The 18,484-nt window shown below is 43.7% G+C and overlaps 3 protein-coding genes across 3 annotated transcripts; 1 reads left to right on the plus strand and 2 right to left on the minus strand.

Moving 5' to 3' along the window:
- Window positions 1-923: 923 nt before the first annotated feature.
- shld3 (shieldin complex subunit 3) lies at window positions 924-3,568 on the minus strand. The gene is made up of 3 exons (XM_026321812.1): window positions 3,484-3,568; window positions 2,013-2,787; window positions 924-1,394 (listed from the first exon to the last, which is right to left on the minus strand). Exons 2-3 carry the CDS (start codon window positions 2,682-2,684, stop codon window positions 1,191-1,193), a joined length of 876 nt encoding a protein of 291 aa, XP_026177597.1. The 5' UTR covers window positions 2,685-2,787; window positions 3,484-3,568; the 3' UTR covers window positions 924-1,190.
- Window positions 3,569-3,894: 326 nt separating this feature from the next.
- Window positions 3,895-11,926, minus strand: LOC113138419 (serine/threonine-protein phosphatase 2A catalytic subunit beta isoform). Its single transcript, XM_026320844.1, has 8 exons — window positions 11,507-11,926; window positions 9,433-9,471; window positions 8,213-8,383; window positions 7,130-7,303; window positions 6,808-6,897; window positions 6,428-6,589; window positions 4,918-5,036; window positions 3,895-4,607 (listed from the first exon to the last, which is right to left on the minus strand). Exons 1-8 carry the CDS (start codon window positions 11,606-11,608, stop codon window positions 4,535-4,537), a joined length of 930 nt encoding a protein of 309 aa, XP_026176629.1. The 5' UTR covers window positions 11,609-11,926; the 3' UTR covers window positions 3,895-4,534.
- A 627-nt stretch (window positions 11,927-12,553) lies between these two features.
- Window positions 12,554-15,752, plus strand: srp19 (signal recognition particle 19). Its single transcript, XM_026320845.2, has 5 exons — window positions 12,554-12,744; window positions 13,658-13,733; window positions 14,051-14,122; window positions 14,199-14,307; window positions 15,313-15,752. Exons 1-5 carry the CDS (start codon window positions 12,707-12,709, stop codon window positions 15,441-15,443), a joined length of 426 nt encoding a protein of 141 aa, XP_026176630.1. The 5' UTR covers window positions 12,554-12,706; the 3' UTR covers window positions 15,444-15,752.
- Window positions 15,753-18,484: the final 2,732 nt, after the last annotated feature.

The raw sequence follows: 18,484 nt of genomic DNA on the forward strand, positions 1-18,484 counted from the left end.
AGTGAGGAGGCACAGCACTGACGTCACATCCGGTAACCTAGATTCTAAGGCAGGGAGCCGCGCTGTCAAAACATGGGACCCTAGCAACAAAAGAGTGGGTGGATGTGCTGGGCTGTACTGTATTCATTCATTCGGCTCTTATAAGAGCATCAGGGTTTGAAAATGCTTGTGTGTGTGTGATGTTTGTTTTTTTTTTTCAGACCACTACATCATGTGACTGCAGCTTTTCCAGAAGATACTGCTCATCACATGCCCCACCGTACATCCACCCACCAGCAGACACTTCCTTAAAACTATGAAAGCTTTATTTAAAGCAGAGTCATAAGAAAGTGAATGTAAAACACAAACATCTGTTCTAAATTCATAAACACACAATACAGACAAGAATCTCTCAGGGCTCAGTTCATTTCACTACATAGTCAAATTTTACAAAAATATTAATGAAGCTCTGCATTTACAATGTTAAATCACTGACTGACTGTGTGAACATACACACCAATACCCTGGTTATGAACAGGTTTTCACAGGAACCTGGGGAGGTTGCAAAAAGGTGGCTCAGTCCAAAACACAAAAAGGGTCTACATACCCAAATACATCAGACATTTCTTTTGACTTTATTTAAATTAAGTAAGAGCACTGAAATATCAGGTAGTCCAGTTGTAGGCACGTTGGGGATGTGGTTAGCAAAGTTGTTCTACATTATAAAGGTTCTGTCTGAAAACAGAGGTGGGCCCGGGGCCTTTCTGTGTGGAGTCTGCATGTTGTCCCTGTGTCTGTGTGGGTTTTCTCCTCCCACAGTCCAAAGACATGCAGGTCAGGATTAGGGTCTGAACCCAGGTGGACCCGGGGCCTTTCTGTGTGGAGTCTGCATGTTGTCCCTGTGTCTGTGTGGGTTTTCTCCTCCCACAGTCCAAACACATGCAGGTCAGGATTAGGGTCTGAACCCAGGTGGACCAGGGGCCTTTCTGTGTGGAGTCTGCATGTGGTCCCTGTGTCTGTGTGGGTTTTCTCCTCCCACAGTCCAAACATATGCAGGTCAGGATTAGCAGGTTACATTAAAAAGTCAGAGGAAGACTGGCAGCTGTTACCGCCCCCTTGAGGTTCCAGTGTTTACTACAGGCAAAATATAAAAATAATATCATCCAAAACTGTACATCTGTAGGTGTGAGTGACTTTGGACGGATGGTCCTCTACATGCTGAAGATGTTTCCCAGCCTGCGAACCGACAGGCTGATCCTCCCCGACAGCCGCAGCTCGTCCTTCAGGAAACGCCCTACCTGCTCAGAGTGGATGATGTCACAGAACACCCAGATCTCTGACCGCTCCCTCTGAATGTTAGCGTTGCACGTTGGCAGCCTGGAGCTCCGGACGGACCGGCTCAGAGCGTGCCACACCTGGAGGGAGGACAGAGGGAGGAGGAGGGTAAGGTGAGGAAGACAATGAAGCAGAAGAAAATTCCTTATTTTATGCAACAGTTGAAAACCTAAAGCTTTTCAGTTTGTAATCATTTATGACAAATCAGAACAAACTGTCACAATTAAAAAGTGGGGCCAGAGAAATTTTGGCATCATTGACAATTGTCTTGTTATGTTAATGAATCAATCGCTGCAGCTCTAGAAACTAAAACTCATGAAACCTGAGGCTGAGATGCCATTTTTCCTGATGGAGTCTGAAATATGAAGTTTCTGAGATTCAGGGGAAAAACAAACACTGGGACATCAAACGGAAACAGAAACACACACTGATGTGTTTATCAGGTACAGCTTTCTCGATAAAACCTGCTGAGTGAGACAATTTTTCCCAAATCCTTCCAGGATCCAGCAAATGTTCCTGCCACTGTTTTTCTGTGTCAATTATTAGCTGTAAACAAAAATCAGATTCCCATCAGCCTCCGATGTTTTGTTTTGGATTCACTGATCAGTTATTTGGTCTGGAAAACATAAACTGCTAACAGAGCTCCCTGCTAGCACAGCTGCTGCCTCTCAGTCCTGCTCTATGAACAATGCACTGACCTGTTCGATGTCCGTGAACGCACCACAGTTGTGCTCACAGATCACCCACTTGGCCCTCTGGCGGAGGTGGAGCCTGTGGATGGACACCAGGTGACGAAACTGCTTGGACAGGGACTGGGAGCTCTGCATCAAAACTCCTCCGTGTGTAAAGACACTCCAGGACCGTTTGATTGGACAGTCTGTGACAGTGAAGCCATCTTTGTCTTTCTGGAGCTGCTTCTCAGAAGGCAGTCCGCTGATGTCTCGCTCCAGTTTGTTACAGGGGGATGCTGGGAGGAGGTGGTTTGAAGCCCGAGGGATGTATTCTTTGCTTTTTAGTGCTTTTTCAAGTGGTGTTCTAGTTGACCCTGTATGTGGTATGTCATGGGGCGTCTCAGAGACAAGCCTGCCATTGTTGGGTTTCTGTAGTTCACTTTCTGAAATGAGTTTAGTCACTGTGGCTTCTGTCTCTGTGTGTGACCTGCTGTCAGAGATGACAACAGAAGTGATGACAGGAGCAGGTTTTGCGGGTCTGATGGGCAACCTTAGGTCTGCGGTCGAGGTGGGGAACCAGGGAGTGAACACTGGAGGAGTCCGACAGCGGAAAGGCTCCAGAAGCTTCTCTGTCCTCTCTACCAGAGAGAGGAGCCCAGCAGCTGATCCAGGCTGATAGTGCAGAACCACATCCTCCATACAGATGGACAGAGATTAGAGGACCGACTGCATCACCATCCTCTTCATCTTCATCTTCATGACATCAGTTTTGACATGCAAGCATTTTCAGTCCAGCTGAAATCTAAGTGGAACAGACACACTTTACAGTTAAAACTACTCAGTCTCATCCTGAGCTACACATCTGGAACCACCTGGACTATTGTTTGCAGGTTTAAGTCCAGTCTACTTATAACATAAGCTGTTACTCACTGCTGATGGACATTATTTATGACACCACAGCTGCCACTGTTAATGAGAAAGTGATATAACATGTCACCTATGTATAGTGACTTATTTAAATAACGAATTCAATAAAAACAAGAAAACATGTGTTTGGACCAAATTACACTGAGACTAATCTGAGCGTTTTACTGTCGCGATGAAGATTAAACTGCACATGTATGATATAAAATGAGACAAAAACGAAACGATGGATTTATTTTCTTTCAGCGGTTAAATAAACTGATCGACTTAAGAAAATCATTAGTTTGGATCAGTCACCAACACGTGAGAGAAACATACAGGGATAAAACCTTTCGCCAAATAGCCTGAACAAAAGTTTAACTTGTTCTATGATATTAAAAGTTTATTTTAGGAGCCGGTTTCTGTTGCTAATGTTTTTAGCTTAATATGCTAGTTAGCTAGCTGACAGCGGCTAGCTATTATTAGCTAAATACAGCTAACTAACAATCAACAAAACAAACGCTAGTGTTTTCTGCCAGCAGTTAGTCAGGGAACCTCCCGACAAATACAAAAACAGGCAGTTTAACACACTTACGGAGCTTTTAGTCAGATTATTGTGGCCCTTTTCAAAACGAGTTGGGTCGCTAAGACGCGAACATGGAGACACGCATGCGCTTCTCGGGAAACTCTCGCGATAGCTCCAGGATTACTCAGGCAAGCTTTATTTTCGTTTCCGGGTATTTATGTCTTAATTTAAGAGGTTAAACAGTATTTGTAAAATAATTTCTGACATTTAGTGACAGACTATTTTCTGCCAGCATGAAAAGTCTGAAGTCCAAGTAAGCTATAGATTTGTTTCCACATGGTACAACATACAATCTGGTATTTAGTCAGGGACCAGTGCAAAGTAATGTACTATATATTTAAAAAAATACTTAGTGCAACTAATTTTTAATCACAGCCGCCGAAGAGTCCAAACTGAAGAAATGACACAGACGCAGCTCAGTAGTTTGTCAATACGACATTTTATTTCATACGTCTGTTGTCTTTATTCAAATTACAGTAATATACTTGCTGAGATGACCACCGGCTGCAGCTAAAACTGACAGCTGTACTACTTGAAGCAAACGTTTTTCCTTAATTTTTCTCAGTTTTTAAAATGATCTTGCAACAGAAAAAGCACATACTGTATGCCATGAGATGTGTGGTGACGTCAGGTAGGTAGGGTTTTAGTGCTGGTCTAAAAAACAAAAACAGAACAAAACAGAACGAAAAATTCTTGCACGTTGTACTTGTTGTAAAAGGATCAGAATATGGCACATTTGGTCCACGTTGGTAGTTTTATTATCTCGATTTCATACATGTAATAAACAAAAAAAAAAGAAAAACAGGTCATCATAATTGTACGTTTTTCCCCAGGAGCACAGCATCAATGACAGCATATTGAGAACACGACTGTAGAGGGGGCCGCTCTTTAAGTTTCTCTCTTTTTGTAAAAATCTTGATTCATCAGCCAATCATTTGTTTCTATTCTCCCTGGTACAGTATCACCATTATTATTATCATGAATATCTTCATTCCATCCAAAATGAGAGGGTGAGGGAGGGTGCAGGGTGTGGAGCTTCGTGGATGATGGCTTTGGACATTCACAGGAAGTAGTCAGGAGTGCGTCTGGTCACATGGGGCTCGCCACGGCGGGGGGCGGGGTCAAACTGAAGGCTGAGGGAACAGAAAAGGGTTGTCACTTCATCATCAGCTTGTGGGACGTGACTGTGCTGCTGCTAAAGTGCAGCAGGATTAAACAGCAGAAAAACATCTGGATTCTGATCTGACTGTTCTGACAGCGCTCGGATAATGACCCAGATGTGATCTAAGACATCTGGTTCTGTTTGTTTACATTGAGAGAACATCAGGTCTGAGGAACATCAGCTGTGATGTGGACAAAGCCATGAGAGGTGCTTACATTTTACATGTCATGGAACAACCAGACCTTTAAAGGAACACGTTCACATGATGTCTTTACACTTACAAAGAGTATTTCAGAGTGTCGTCCAGTTCCATGATGGCTGCCTGGTTTCCACAGCGGTAGCAGTAGTTTGGAGCACTAAAGATGGTCACCACATTCTTGTCATGGCCCCAGTTGTAACCCTGAAGACAAGAACATGTCGAGTTAAGATTCCTGTTCAGACTGAGGAGACGTTCTCAAGAGAAAAAGCCACATTCACAAAAACATTTCTGACTAGAAAACCATGTGACCACCTGTCACTGGTCAAACAAGCTGCTCTTTACATACTGACAAAAGCTTCATTTGCTGGTTGGAGCCTTGTATTTTAAATATTCTTAGAACATTTAAGAAATATGACCAAAACAATTCTGCCATTTTTTGGCCTAATCATAAAGGGAAATAACAAAACCTATAAAGTCTCCAGGTCTCCCTAACTTGACTGAACCCAGGGGGTTTTGACCTGAGTTGGAGGTTTAGAAGAGCTGTAGTCCATTTTCACAACTTATTTATTGGCTGACAAGATGACCACGCAGGAAAATCACAAAATCATATAGTGTTTGTTCTTGAATCACCTCAGGTCTCTAAGGAACCACAGAGCTATAGAAACAGCCTGGCTGAATGTGACAAAGCACAAACTAACAAATCAAAGAAACCTAATTAAAACCTGAGAAACTGTGCTCAGACAAGTGCTCACGTCAGGTGGAAAGCCTCTCAAACTGATACGGAAACAAGGATGGAGAATCGCTGCATTCTTCAACTTCATCTTATGTTGCCATGGCAACACCAGGCCTTTTTTAGGATCCTTAAGTCCACTTGTCTCAGAGCCAACTGGACTGAAATATACTGAAAACAAGCTTCAAATGTTAGTGTGTGTTGGCTTGTTGGTTTTTATTTACTCAAAAGATTTTACAGGAAATCCAAAACCAGGAGCTGGTGCTGACGTGAACACTACAACATGAACTATAAGGCTAAGGGACTAGAAATGGCTCACACTTGTTCGTACAGTAAAATAAAGGATGACAGTGTGGGAGCCATTATCAGTTTGTGTTTCTCTCTGTACTCACCTTTGAAAGTACTCCACAGTGAAGTACTTCAGGAGGTCAGTGTAATCAGAAGTGGTATTTGACTGTTCATGCCTCATGTCTATTTATGAGCGTAACTGTGGGTTTTGTTCAGAAAATACCGATGGGCTGAGCTTCTTTTAGTAAATCTAAGCAGTTTACCAAAAGACTGTTTGGGGGAAAAAGAAAAAACAAAGTTCATTGCGTACCTCTCTGCTTAAAAACATTTCAGGACCAGTCGGTTCTGAGGACACAGTGGGTTCTGGTAAACAGGACAGCTTTAACTTTGATTTCAAGGGTTATTCAGTTTGGGACTGAACCCTAGAGAACCCACAGGGTTTGTTATGCTTCTAAACATTTATTATTCAATGTTTTCCCTATGAATGTACCAGGTCGGTCCTCGGTTTGATAGATCTATATGCCACTGCAGTTCAGCTTATTTAACATGTGGCGAGTGTGTGTGTCTGTCTCACCTCCATGACCAGCTGATGGGCGCGGGACACCAGGGTGAGGCCGTTGGCGTGGTTGAAGGTTTCAGAGATGTCCTGTCCAAAGGTGTAGCCAGCACCTCGAGGAGAGATCCCCCACCCACCACGATCATCAGGGTCCGACCACAGCAGGTCACACATTGGGCCCTGAAACAGTGAAGGACATTGACCTTTTACCCTCCAGTGTGTTAAACCAGGTCTGTTTTCACCGTCTGAGCTCCTGAGTCTCACTGATATCACAGGCTTGATCAGAGTTTAACCACAAAGTGGCTGCAGCACAGACAACCAGAAGTTTCCAAAACCTGTGATTCACTGACATTGTTCAAAGAGGACAAAATAGTATGTGCGTGTGTGTGTGTGTGTACCTCGTGTGGGACTTCTTGCAGGCGGTCCAGAGCTCGTATGTGATCCAGAGTGTCTATGGAGGGAGACAAACCTCCGTGAAGACAGAAGATCTGGAACCAAAGCAAGAAATAAAAGTTAATTTTATCATGCACATGGATTTAAAACAGTGGTTCTCAAACCAGGGGGGAACACAGACGTCCACAATTCACCCACAGAACAATATCTAGGTGTCTAGATCCAGGTTGCAAAGATTCATTCAGACACCAAAACACCAAGAGAAGACGAAGACAGATGTCAGAGTAGGTTCTTCACAGAAGAAGAACAGAGCTTCCTGGGTCCTACCTGCCCGTCGACCAGCGCGGTAAGCGGCAGGTAGTCGAACAGGTCTGTGAAGTACTTCCAGACGTTTGCGTTGCCGTACTTCCTTAGGCACTCGTCATAGAAGCCGTAGACCTGCGTGATCTGCCGTGACTCGTGGTTCCCTCGCAGGATGGTGATTCTCTCCTGGAAACGAACCTGAAGGACAAAGAATAACAAAAACAAATAAGGACAAGATTTGGCTGAAAAATTATTTAATGATCCAACAGGTGCCAGTTCATCTCGTGTCCAGTGACGATCTGCTTCTCCCTCTCCTCCTGTCCTCTCCCAAACACTGGAACATTCCACTGTCAGCCAGCAGCAGGTCACCAACTCCATAGAAACTCATTCAGAGGATAATTTAGGAGAAGTCTTTCATTTCCAGTGTTACTCTCTGTAACACAGTGCACAGACCAGTAACCTCCCAGTCAATGATGTGATCATCCAACCAGACTGAAAGCAGAGGCCACAGACCACAAGCACTGAAGTGAAGACTGCAGCATTCAACCAAAACATCAGCACAAACAGTCGGTCACAGCTGAGTAAGGATGTGTTCAGGCTGATCCAACAGCTCACAGCTGCTTGTTCTGACAGCCAGTCCCATTTCTCAGGTGGTTCTGACAAGTCATGTCTCTGTTGACAGTGACAACAAAGTTCTCCATCTTTCTACAAACACCTCACAGGTCCTTGGACAGAGGAACAGATCAACATCTGGGAGACGACAGGAGGACGGGTACTGAGCCAGGTTTAGGGTACAGCTTCCTGACCCTAATAAGAAATGCTGGTGGTGTCAGTAATCCAATAATATGATGTGGACACAGATTAGCATCAGAAGTTAATGTTATTACCTTGTGTTCATATAAATCCATGACTTAAGTGTTTCTCACACTGACAGCACTCCTACTTTTAGTTTAGATGTGTTTATGACTAAACTTACTGTCAGGAAAGATTCACAGCCTTTAAAAGTGAGTGTGTTGACATGCAAACGGTGCAGCAGCAGCAGCCGATAGCTGGAAAGTGTTTCCTGTCAGCTGCTGGAACAAACGTCAGGTGACGTGGTGTGTTTACCTTTAACGTGACGAGCAGCGTGACCGTCTCCACGGAGTAGTAGCCTCTGTCAACATAGTCTCCCATGAACAGGTAGTTGGTGTCGGGAGACTTGCCTCCGATCTTAAACAGCTCCATCAGGTCGTGGAACTGACCGTGGACGTCGCCGCACACTGTCACCGGGCATCGCACCTGCATGGACAGGTAACAGTGTCACAGGGTCATACCATTTAAACTTCACGTCAACTTACTGATAATAAACAGAAGCTGAAGCAGCTCAGGAAACAACCACTATTTCTGGCTGAGAACATCCCAGACACGTTCATGTTTTATTTGCTGTATCTCATGCAGGTCACATTTTTACTTTGACCTAAAAACTAGAAGTCAAGGTACCATGACTCAACCTCTAGATATACAAGAGGAACGTGTGTGTGTGTGTGTGTGTGTTCCTGCAGCTCAGCAGACGCAGTGTAAACAAGCTGAGTGGAGGTTTAGTCAGAATCTGCTCTGACGACACTGAAAACCAACATCCACAGTCACTTCACTAAAACACAAACATCCTGCAGCAACAGAAGATCTTTGGACTGTTCACTGCTGAACTGTACAGGCAGTTTCACCTTCACCTGTGTGCTTCACATGTAACACATTAACTCGTCTTCCTACACGAAAACATTTTAGTTCCCGTTCTGATGCGGTCTGGAAGCCGCCCAGCTGAAGATTTCACTACGTGAGGCTCAACAGCCTGTTCTGTCCTGTCTCTGCTTGTTTCAGACTAACAAAATGAAATTCCTGTTCATCTCAGCTGAGGAAATCCCAACAGCTATTTTTCTTTGCATCTTCTGGAGTTTTTTGTCTGTGGTTGATCATTTCAGACAGTGTTTTAAACTGGAGCCGACATTTTCACTATTATTCAACTGAGTCGTCATTAATCTGTTGTAAAAATGTCCAAAAAAAAACAACTTATGAAATGGACAAACAGGTTGAATCTGCTGCAGTTTCTGTTGTATTCAGAGTTCACACATGAAATAACACTTCACTGATGACCTGGATTATTGTTCTAAACAGACTGCTTGAGGAAAAGCACCAAATTTGATGGTATTTTGGTCCATGTTTTCCTCATCCAATTCCTCTCACAGCAGCTGACCTGACAGCTGCATCATACTAGAACCATCGGCCAGTCGGGGCTCGATTTTTCTAAGGCGATGACAAGAACAGACTCGGGCACGGTGGGGAAATCTCACCTCCTGAACGTTGGACTCCTTGGTCAGAATCTCCTTGGCCTGGAGAGGAAACAAAGACAGATCATTCATTAATGAAATCTTCATTTTTGAAACAACTGTGAACAGAGCAAAGATTAAATAAGGCCTTTAAAACACACCTGAACAATAACTCATGTCTGACACAGCCCCCCTGCTAGACTGACGAGTTATTTTGAGATCTGGAGCTGCGTGACCTCACAGGACACCGTAGTTTAGCTGGACTTTAAAACTCACTTTACTCTGTGGTTGCTGAAAAGATCTTCAATAAACAGGGATGTTCATCTGTGACTATCATGAGTTCCGATTTGATTTTTTTTTTTTAAACAATGACTTCTCAACATTAAGCCTATTAAAGCTTATCACAAACCAACATCCTGTTACAAGATAAAGCAAATACACTAGAAAAATTCAGTAACATAACATGAAAAGGTCCATCCTGCATCAGCAGCAGAAACTTCTCTTCAGCCAATTATTATAAGTGTTGGCTCTAATGTGTATGTTAAAAAACACATTTTCAAGTCCACCCCAAGAGAACCTGCACTTTGGACTTGAGGACTGACATAAACAGGCAAAAGTTCTAGTAAAAGTGAAAAATCTGAATGTCTCCATTTAAAAAGAAGCCATGCCTAAATGACTGTTGCTGAAAATAGAGAAACAGTCCATGACCATATTTGAGGAGACTGACTCATTTTGACTAACAAAACTAAATTCAGAAACAGCACTCAGTGGTGTCTCTGTTACTACTGCATTAGTATTCCCCAGCACAGCTGTCACAGCTGATCACAGCTGCAGATGTTCAGTACTAATAAAATGATCGGTTTGTATTTAATAGAAAAGGAGGTGATCAATGCAAAACAACACAGAAGTAAACACGTCATTAGCAAAAGGCGGTCCAAACACCGTGCTGCCTCTGGGACAGGCGTTGATCATTATTGGAGCCATTTCATTATGTGCTGACACAATTAGTCGATTAATTGGTTTACAGAAAATCAATCTGCAGCCTTTTAAAATAATGGCTCCATCTTCTTTATGACATTAAATGTTCTAACTTTGCTGCCCCAGCTTCAGACGTGTTAATATTGACCGTTTTTACCTTCTGTTATACTGAATTTCACTGTAATGTGGAGCAACCAAACCATGTCTATATGCAAAAACATCAGTCGTACAGAGAAATACTCTGCATATGTTTCGATCATTTCATCTCATCTTTAGCTGCAAACCTAGTTACACTCAGTGAACTATGAAAACAATGGTTAGTTCTGTTTCTGTTGATAAATGTGAAGGGACTGGTACATCCCTATGAAGAACATCCTGCTGACTGTCAGTAAAAATAATGTCAGCTGAGATTTGTCACGTTTGACTGAACAAACTGGGTTTTAAAGATCCTCTTTCATTCATTCAGTCCACAGAGGAACCACCAATCTTGTTCCCACAGAACAAACAGCGTCCGGCCCTTTACAACAGTATGACTGAGCCCTGATGTGCAGGGATTTGTTGTGAAAGCATTAAAGGTCGATGATGCAGAGTTAAATGGTGCAACACACCTGAAGTGACGTGTGACGCTCACAGGTTCATGCCATAAAGAGGCTGATCGATAAAAGCAGGGCGCGGTGCAAACACAGCACGCACGCTAACTAACAGATGATTGTTTAGACACAAACCCAACATGTAAAACTACAGGATTTAACCTCTGAGTCCTGGTATGTGCGTAACCGCAGCCCAGCTATTAAACCTGCAGTGAAGCAGGCTCCGTCTATTTGCTGAATTAGATGTAAAAGATGGGAAATCTGGGCCTGCCCGTCCTGAGAACCACTACCCGATCACATCGGTGCAGTTTAAAGAACAGGACTGGGCATTACGTGAAAGTGTCACGCTAGAATGATTATTTAGCTACAACAAACCTGAGATATATTGACAACCTCGGGGTGACTGGTCGAAAATAGCAGCCTTATCGTTACTCTACCCCAGAAATTAGTCGGAGCCGCCTTCGTAATCTAGGCCACACTGAACGCGAGGCCGAGTCAGAATAAAAGGCCGGTTCTGGTAACCCACTTACCTTCTCGCAGAGTGTCCTGACTTGGTTTTCCGAGAGCTGCTTACACTCGTTTAGCTGTTCGATCCACTGGTCTAATTCTTTAGTGAAAGATTTGTCTTCCATAGCCGCGGCAGCCTGCTAAGCTAAGTTAGCTACCTGAAGAAACAAACGGGCCTGAGTGTCGCCGCTAGCTGGGTTAGCCTTTAGCTCGTCGTCGTATTGTTAACCCGATCTAGTCCCGCCAAACCGGTTCAAAAATCAGTGATAAGACCTAAAATTAAAGAGCGTTCAGTCAACATCTATCATGATAAATCACCAATGTTCAGTTACAAACGTTAAAAAGTCGCGTATATTGGCCGAGGGAGTCAAAAGGGTCGAAAGTCCCCGATGCGGCAGAAGACGGCGGCGTCGCAGCGGCTAGCCGATTAGCTAAAAGAGCTTGCTACAATAACATCCGGGAATTTTAGCAGTGCGCAGACTCGGTGAGCGAGCGACACCGTGTGGACACCGAGTGAACTGCAACGCGAAAGCGGGTGGTGACATGGGGGCATGAAATAATAGACAACAAAAACAATAACAATAACAATAAAAACAATCAAATATAGATGATGAACAATAAGAAGTTCATTGTGTGTAAGAAGTGTTACTTTTTTCAGATGAACGCTTTGTGCTTCGCTCAGTAAAGGATCTGGATAAAACCTGCATCACCTTTCATCCCTGCAGCTTCTTTACTCCAGCAGAGATGATCACGTCAGGACGGTGAACGAGAAATGCCTGATTGACACGTTTAAATTAGCATTTTCCTTAAACAACCACAACAAACACTGGATCCACCACCACCTTGAGATGACTGTAAAGTGATTTCCTCAGCTACTGTTTTCTATGTTATCATAGCTGAAATACAGATGTTATCTATTTCTACACCTTTAATCTACATGTGTGTTCTATTAAAATGAGCTAAGAGTTGTTAGCTGGTGTTAGCTCCCGCTCTAGTTAAATATTATCGGCTTTAATTCGGATTATTGGCACTAGTTTTGTTCTCTCCGGCTGGGCGGTGCTCCGCCTTCTTCCCTGCTGACCGGTGTACTCGGGGGTGGTAATGAAGCGCTCCTGTTAGCCATATGGCTGCGCGTTGAGCACAGAGACTGAAACGTTTTATAAAGACCCACAAATCAAACGCTGCCGTGAGTCGCTGTGTTCGGTTCTGATTCGACGGCACCAATGGCTCATCTGACCCAAAACCCCGCTGATAAAGAGAGGTGAGTCTGTACAAGCTAGCCTGTTAGCCCGGCTAGGCTAAAGCTAACGGTGCTTAGCGCACTCATTGTAAAATGCTCATGTAAAAACTGTGAATTTAAGGACAAGTTGGGCAGCTGCCAGTGTGTCCTGCTTACCGGTTCTTAATGTAGTCAGTTTGTCTTTAGAAAGGACCAGTCTTCAATTCGGCACGCGTTTCTTTTTGGTTTTAGCTTTTAATTCCACGAAAAAACCTACTTTTTGTTTACATGGTTCATGTCAGGGGAATCGGGGGATCGTGGGGTTAGCTAACTCTCTGCTAAACCGACTTACAACTGTTCACCTTAATACAACGTTTTTCACGTGGTTCTACCGTTTAATTCTCGTTTCTGAAAAATCTTTGAGGAAGAAATGAAATCTGTGACAGAAACTACCAAACGTTAAAAAGGCTTCGTTGTGCATGAAGTCTGGCCTGCAAGGAGCCTCTTAGCATGACGTGTAAAAGCCTGGCACGTAGGATTTACCCAGAAACTAACAGAGCTTCACAAAGCAACTGAATCAAAGGTCACTGGGCTGTAACATTTCCTCAAGTGAAGCCTGTTGACCAGCCCTCAGGAAAACTGACCTCTTTAAAGCAGTTGGTTGGTTAGAGCTTTTGTTAGACTCAGACTCATTTCAGGGCTTTTTGCAGACGCTAAAAGGTAAAACTATCCCAACTTACTTTTTTTTTCCATTAACATATCCCATGATGCATCTCCTGAACCCCCTGGGTTTATCATCTGACCCATAGGAGGGGTCTCGACCCCCAGGTTGGGAATCCCTCTTACAGTAATACAGCTGGAACCTTTCACTGATGTCAGACAGTTTCTAGACAACATAGATAAGAACATGTTCAATCTTGAGAATGACAGTATTTGACATTATAACGTGTTTCAGGTTCATCTGTGTCTACCCGGTCTACATCAACAGTAAGAAGACTCTGGCTGAAGGACGGAGGATCCCCTCAGAGAAGGTGATGCTTCGTCATCATCCGACTGTTACGATGTGAATAAGTTTGATAGTCGCTGGACAAAGTTCAGTTTAACGTGTGTGAAAATGGAAACTGAACCTTCATGTGATCCAAAGCTGATTGGACGCAGCTCAGGCTGGTGTCAGTAGTTGTGCAGGTATTTGATCCCAAACCAAAGTCCTGCATAAATGAAATGAGACCTGACAAAAGTCAGAGGGTTAGAGCTGTTGCTGGACCAAACGTGGGTAAAACTGGAGTTCTCTTTACACATTGATGTAATCAAGAGACGGCAGTACCAAGGAGCTGTTGTGTGTCCGCAGGCTGTGGAGAATCCGTCCTGCGCCGAGATCAGAGACGTCCTGACGGCTGCAGGGATGAACGTCTACGTGGAGGTAAGGCTGAAAAAAAGATGACAGCAAACATCACACACATCTCATGGGGTTTAAACACGTCAGTTGTACCTTCCAGAACAAAATGCACCCCCGGGAGTGGAACAGGGACGTCCAGTTCAGAGGTCGTGTCCGAGTTCAGCTGAAGCAGGACGACGGCAGCTTCTGCCAGGACAAATTCTCCTCCCGTAAGTCCTACACTCTGTAGCAGAACACAGTTGTCCTACTGTACTTTAACGCCTCAGAAGAGGCTGAAGCCAGAAGACGGTTGTCGTCCACCATCACAGCAGCTGTGGAGTCAGGACCCTGTTTGTTTCCTCTGACACTGTGGACGCTTATGTTCCCTGTGACAACATTAACAGTAAGGTTAAAGAGATGGAGCAGAGGAAAAGTACTAATACACACAGTACTTACTCTCTGTGCTACTGGTACAGGGACAAAGGTTTACTCTGCCTCTGATTGGCTGGTTCCTGTTGCCTTTGTTGGTTTGGTGGGTTAGAATCAGCCAATCAGAGGCAGAGTGTGGGCGGGTTATACCAGACACAGGTGGAGCTCACCTTGATGAGCGGAACATCAGACTGTACTTCTGGAAGGACTCTAGGTGCTGTGGACTGGGACTGTTCTACTGGCACATTTCAAGAAAGAGACCAGAAAACATGGAGACATGTAGAGACTTGAAACTTTATTAAAAATGCAAATCACTTTGATAAATGAAGGCAGGGTGACGTCTACACATGGTGCTACACAAAGCTGTTCAGAGTGCTTTACAGAACACAAAGGAACATAACTGCAAAATGCAAAGTGGAAGAAACTCAAAGGGAACAACATCCAAAACAAATGACTCACAAACATGATGAAGCTGTATTTATATTTGCTGTTACTTCATTTAGGACAAGTCATCATGTTTGCCACAGTTTTTGAAGCTTAATAATGGATTTGATTAAATAAATAAATATGTTCATAAATTAATATTAATATAATAAATTCATATTATTAATTAGGTTCTACTAGAATAAAGGCACCAGGTCACATCGTACCATTGGTCAGACAAAGTGCACAATGTAACGTCATAAGTGCAAAAAGGAAATGAGGTTTTGTTTTGGTAACATGAGGTCGTATCATCCACCCAGACCCCGACCAGACTTTGGACTTTAACTGAAACAAAATCTTCTTGTTTCTTTGTGCTGCCTCAGGTAAGGACGTGATGTTTTACGTGGCGGAGATGATCCCTAAACTAAAGACTCGCACCCAGAAGAGTGGAGGAGGAGACAGCAGCTCTCAGCAGGGAGAGGGTGGGAAGAAGAGCAAGAAGAAGAAGAAATAGATGAAGATGTTTGTTCTTTCTATAAAATTCTCTGGCTTGGTTTTTTTTTTTTTTTTTTAAAAAGCTGACCTTCTGATGGGCTCACTGAGATTTAACCTGAGCCCTTCAGCTTCCACAATGAAAACTCCTCTGTGACCTAAGAAACTGTTTGCAGCTCATCTTGTTGCTGTCACCAGAGAAATGGGCCCTATCAGAGGAAGCTGTGTCTGTGTTCACCCGTTTCTTCCCATTGTTAACAACTGCATCTCAAAACAAGATGAATAACTAGTGCACCTGCAGAAATAAATGCTTTCTGTTGGAAACTCTTCATTCATTCAAGAAACCGTTCATTTAGAGTCATTTGCAGATTTAACCTTGGTTTGAAGAAAGTAAGACACGTTATGTCCCTGTGGGTTTGGACCTTCATTTTGTTTTTCAGGCTTCTTTAACATCTGAGGTCACTGTGTTATTCAGCTAACCAAAAATGCCCCTGACGCCTCTTCTGATGTCCTTAACGCCCACAGCGGCACCCCAGGCGCCCGAAATGATGACTATGATGACTGTAGCAATAGTAGTACGGCCTTTACGAGTGCGATTGATGCCTGTAATGACGCCTACTATGCCTCGAGCGATGGTCAGAACATTGCCAACCATGCTGGTCCCAGTAAGATGAAAAGATGAATACTGAGATCACCGACAGCATCGTGGGGATTCCTGAGAACGTCACAGGTGTCCGTGTCCATGGCGATGTCACTGGGACCAGCGTCCTGGGCCTCCCCGAGAACGTCACAGGTGTCCATGGCGATGTCACTGGGACCAGCGTCCTGGGCCTCCCCGAGAACGTCACAGGTGTCCATGGCGATGTCACTGGGACCAGCGTCCTGGGCCTCCCCGAGAACGTCACAGGTGTCCATGGCGATGTCACTGGGACCAGCGTCCTGGGCCTCCCCGAGAACGTCACAGGTGTCCATGGCGATGTCACTGGGACCAGCGTCCTGGGCCTCCCCGAGAACGTCACAAGTGTCCATGGCGATGCACCTGATGAGATAGATGAGATAACGGGGGCTTTCCGGTTACAGAGGAAGACAAATTACTGTGGAGGCAGGAGATGTGAAACAAAACACAGTCAGTTGTCCTGAATTAGGAACAACCAGGTTTACAACCAGATTTTATTTGACATGGTTTTTCACTGCAGCCCTCATGGACTTGGCCCCAGGGTCGCTGTTTATGGTGAAAATAGTCATTTTCACTTCTTATTTTTAATACTCACACAAATAAAAACACGGAGCTGTGATTTGTTACGCTTGTTTTTTTAATTTAAATCAGCTTCCAAAAGATAAAACAATCTTTTTGTTATGTTTTAGTATGAAATTCAGAAGTGGGAGCAAAACAGTAAAGTCTGTTAACTGGGGACACCAGCTGTTGGTGGGCGTGGCTTATCGTCGACAAACCAGGAAATAAACACTTATTCTGATGTAAAGTTGAAGTGAGAACTTCGCATGTGCTGTGTCAAAGCGTGACCAGATGAACTTTAGTACACTTTTCATATCAAAGTTAGAGAAACACAATATTTGTGTGTCTGTGCATCTACGTATTGTGTATATTCACCACAGCTGTATTTTACATCACTGAGCAAACCCACGTGCTTCAAATGAGACATCTGCTGTGTTCGGCGAGCGTGGAGACAACTGAGGTTGTTTTGGCTGTGAAACCGTCTGTGAGGCCGGTAAGTGTCACCTCTTAAAGGTTTATCTGTCCTTACTGTCCACAGGGAGACTGTCGTCCTTTAGACGACTCATCAACCTTCAGAGAGTGAATCACATCAGCCCAGTGTTTGAGCACAGGGTCAACATGAATCCACCTCTTTGTGGACTAATAAACAATCTGAACTATCACTGTAAGGGTCTAACTGTCACATGGGTTAGTTATCACATGGTTAATAGTGGGACTACAATCCTAGTTTGTGAGGAGAGAACATAGTGTGTTGATATACTTCAGTTAATGTCCTGCATTAATCTAATCTAAGATACAGCTAACTTCAGCAAAGACAGCAGTGTGGGCCACGTTTCCCTGTAATCACACAGACGAGTTGCCAGTTAGTCTGAAATACCAAAGTAGCAGAAAGCAGGTGAGAGAAGAAAGAGAAAATCTGAGGTGGCTCTTCATCAGGTCTGGTTTGTGTGGAGCCATTTGACTCATGAAGAGGGCACCCCTGGCAAAGCAGCTTATATCAGCCAGGACTGTGACTGATGATGAGTCTGACTAGTGAGGTTGGACTTGGTTTGTGTGGTCCCGGATTTATCCAAGTCCACTGATCAATCACCTTTTTCTGTAGCTGAATGTCCTGAATTTGAAGTTGTATTACAAACAGACAATAATACGTTGATTTTTGTTTTATCTGTTGTTAAAATCCAGCATGACATTTTACCCCACATGCTGTGACAACTCACCCCCTGATGGGGCAACGTGTCACATGTTCACTCTAACTATTCTCACTGTTCTTAAACGTCTGTACTGAAACAAGATATGAAGGTGAAATAGAAACTAAATATGAGCCTCAGACTGTTCTTTCTTCTGGTATGTCATTTCTACCAATATGATGGATTACTCCCCTACAGCACTTTGAAAACTCTGGTTCTTATGCTGTGGGTTTTATTTTATTTTGTTTTAGTCCTTTTAATGGCATTTTACCTGGTAAACTGTGTTGTGGGGACGGAGTAGACAAAAAATCTAGTTTCTTTAAATGCAGCACAGTCTGATTTACCCAGAACAAAGTCACAATATAACTTTCCCTCCATGATTAAGTGACAGTTGGAGCTTGTTTTTGCTTTTTGTAATGAACCTCTGTGGACTGTTTTTGGTTATGTCTAAAAATATAAGGAGAAATGAAGCTGATATTGAGACAATGCGATCAGACTGTTTGTTTATTTATTTGTTTGTCGATGATGGGTCCTGAAAAGCCAATGTGTCACCAGTTAACACACCACAAATGAATCCGGAACACCGGACGTCTCTTAGCCCAGTGACAGTCTCCTACAGAGTCATTCACAACCAGCAGAACA

This window comes from Mastacembelus armatus, chromosome 9 (genome assembly GCF_900324485.2).
Source record: "Mastacembelus armatus chromosome 9, fMasArm1.2, whole genome shotgun sequence".
Lineage (NCBI taxonomy): Eukaryota > Metazoa > Chordata > Actinopteri > Synbranchiformes > Mastacembelidae > Mastacembelus > Mastacembelus armatus.

What these genes read in the sequence shown, in the direction of transcription:
- shld3 (XM_026321812.1), bottom strand. Translation starts at nt 2,684, where the DNA reads ATGGAGGATGTGGTTCTGCACTATCAGCCTGGATCAGCTGCTGGGCTC. An exon ending in CGTTCACGGACATCGAACAG is followed by an intron (nt 1,395 to 2,012) that starts GTCAGTGCATTG and finishes TCCTCCCTCCAG; the next exon opens with GTGTGGCACGCTCTGAGCCG.
- LOC113138419 (XM_026320844.1), bottom strand. Translation starts at nt 11,608, where the DNA reads ATGGAAGACAAATCTTTCACTAAAGAATTAGACCAGTGGATCGAACAG. An exon ending in TCAGGACACTCTGCGAGAAG is followed by an intron (nt 9,472 to 11,506) that starts GTAAGTGGGTTA and finishes TTTCCTCTCCAG; the next exon opens with GCCAAGGAGATTCTGACCAA. An exon ending in CGCTGCTCGTCACGTTAAAG is followed by an intron (nt 7,304 to 8,212) that starts GTAAACACACCA and finishes TTTGTCCTTCAG; the next exon opens with GTTCGTTTCCAGGAGAGAAT.
- srp19 (XM_026320845.2), top strand. Translation starts at nt 12,707, where the DNA reads ATGGCTCATCTGACCCAAAACCCCGCTGATAAAGAGAG. An exon ending in AACCCCGCTGATAAAGAGAG is followed by an intron (nt 12,745 to 13,657) that starts GTGAGTCTGTAC and finishes AACGTGTTTCAG; the next exon opens with GTTCATCTGTGTCTACCCGG. An exon ending in GGATGAACGTCTACGTGGAG is followed by an intron (nt 14,123 to 14,198) that starts GTAAGGCTGAAA and finishes TGTACCTTCCAG; the next exon opens with AACAAAATGCACCCCCGGGA.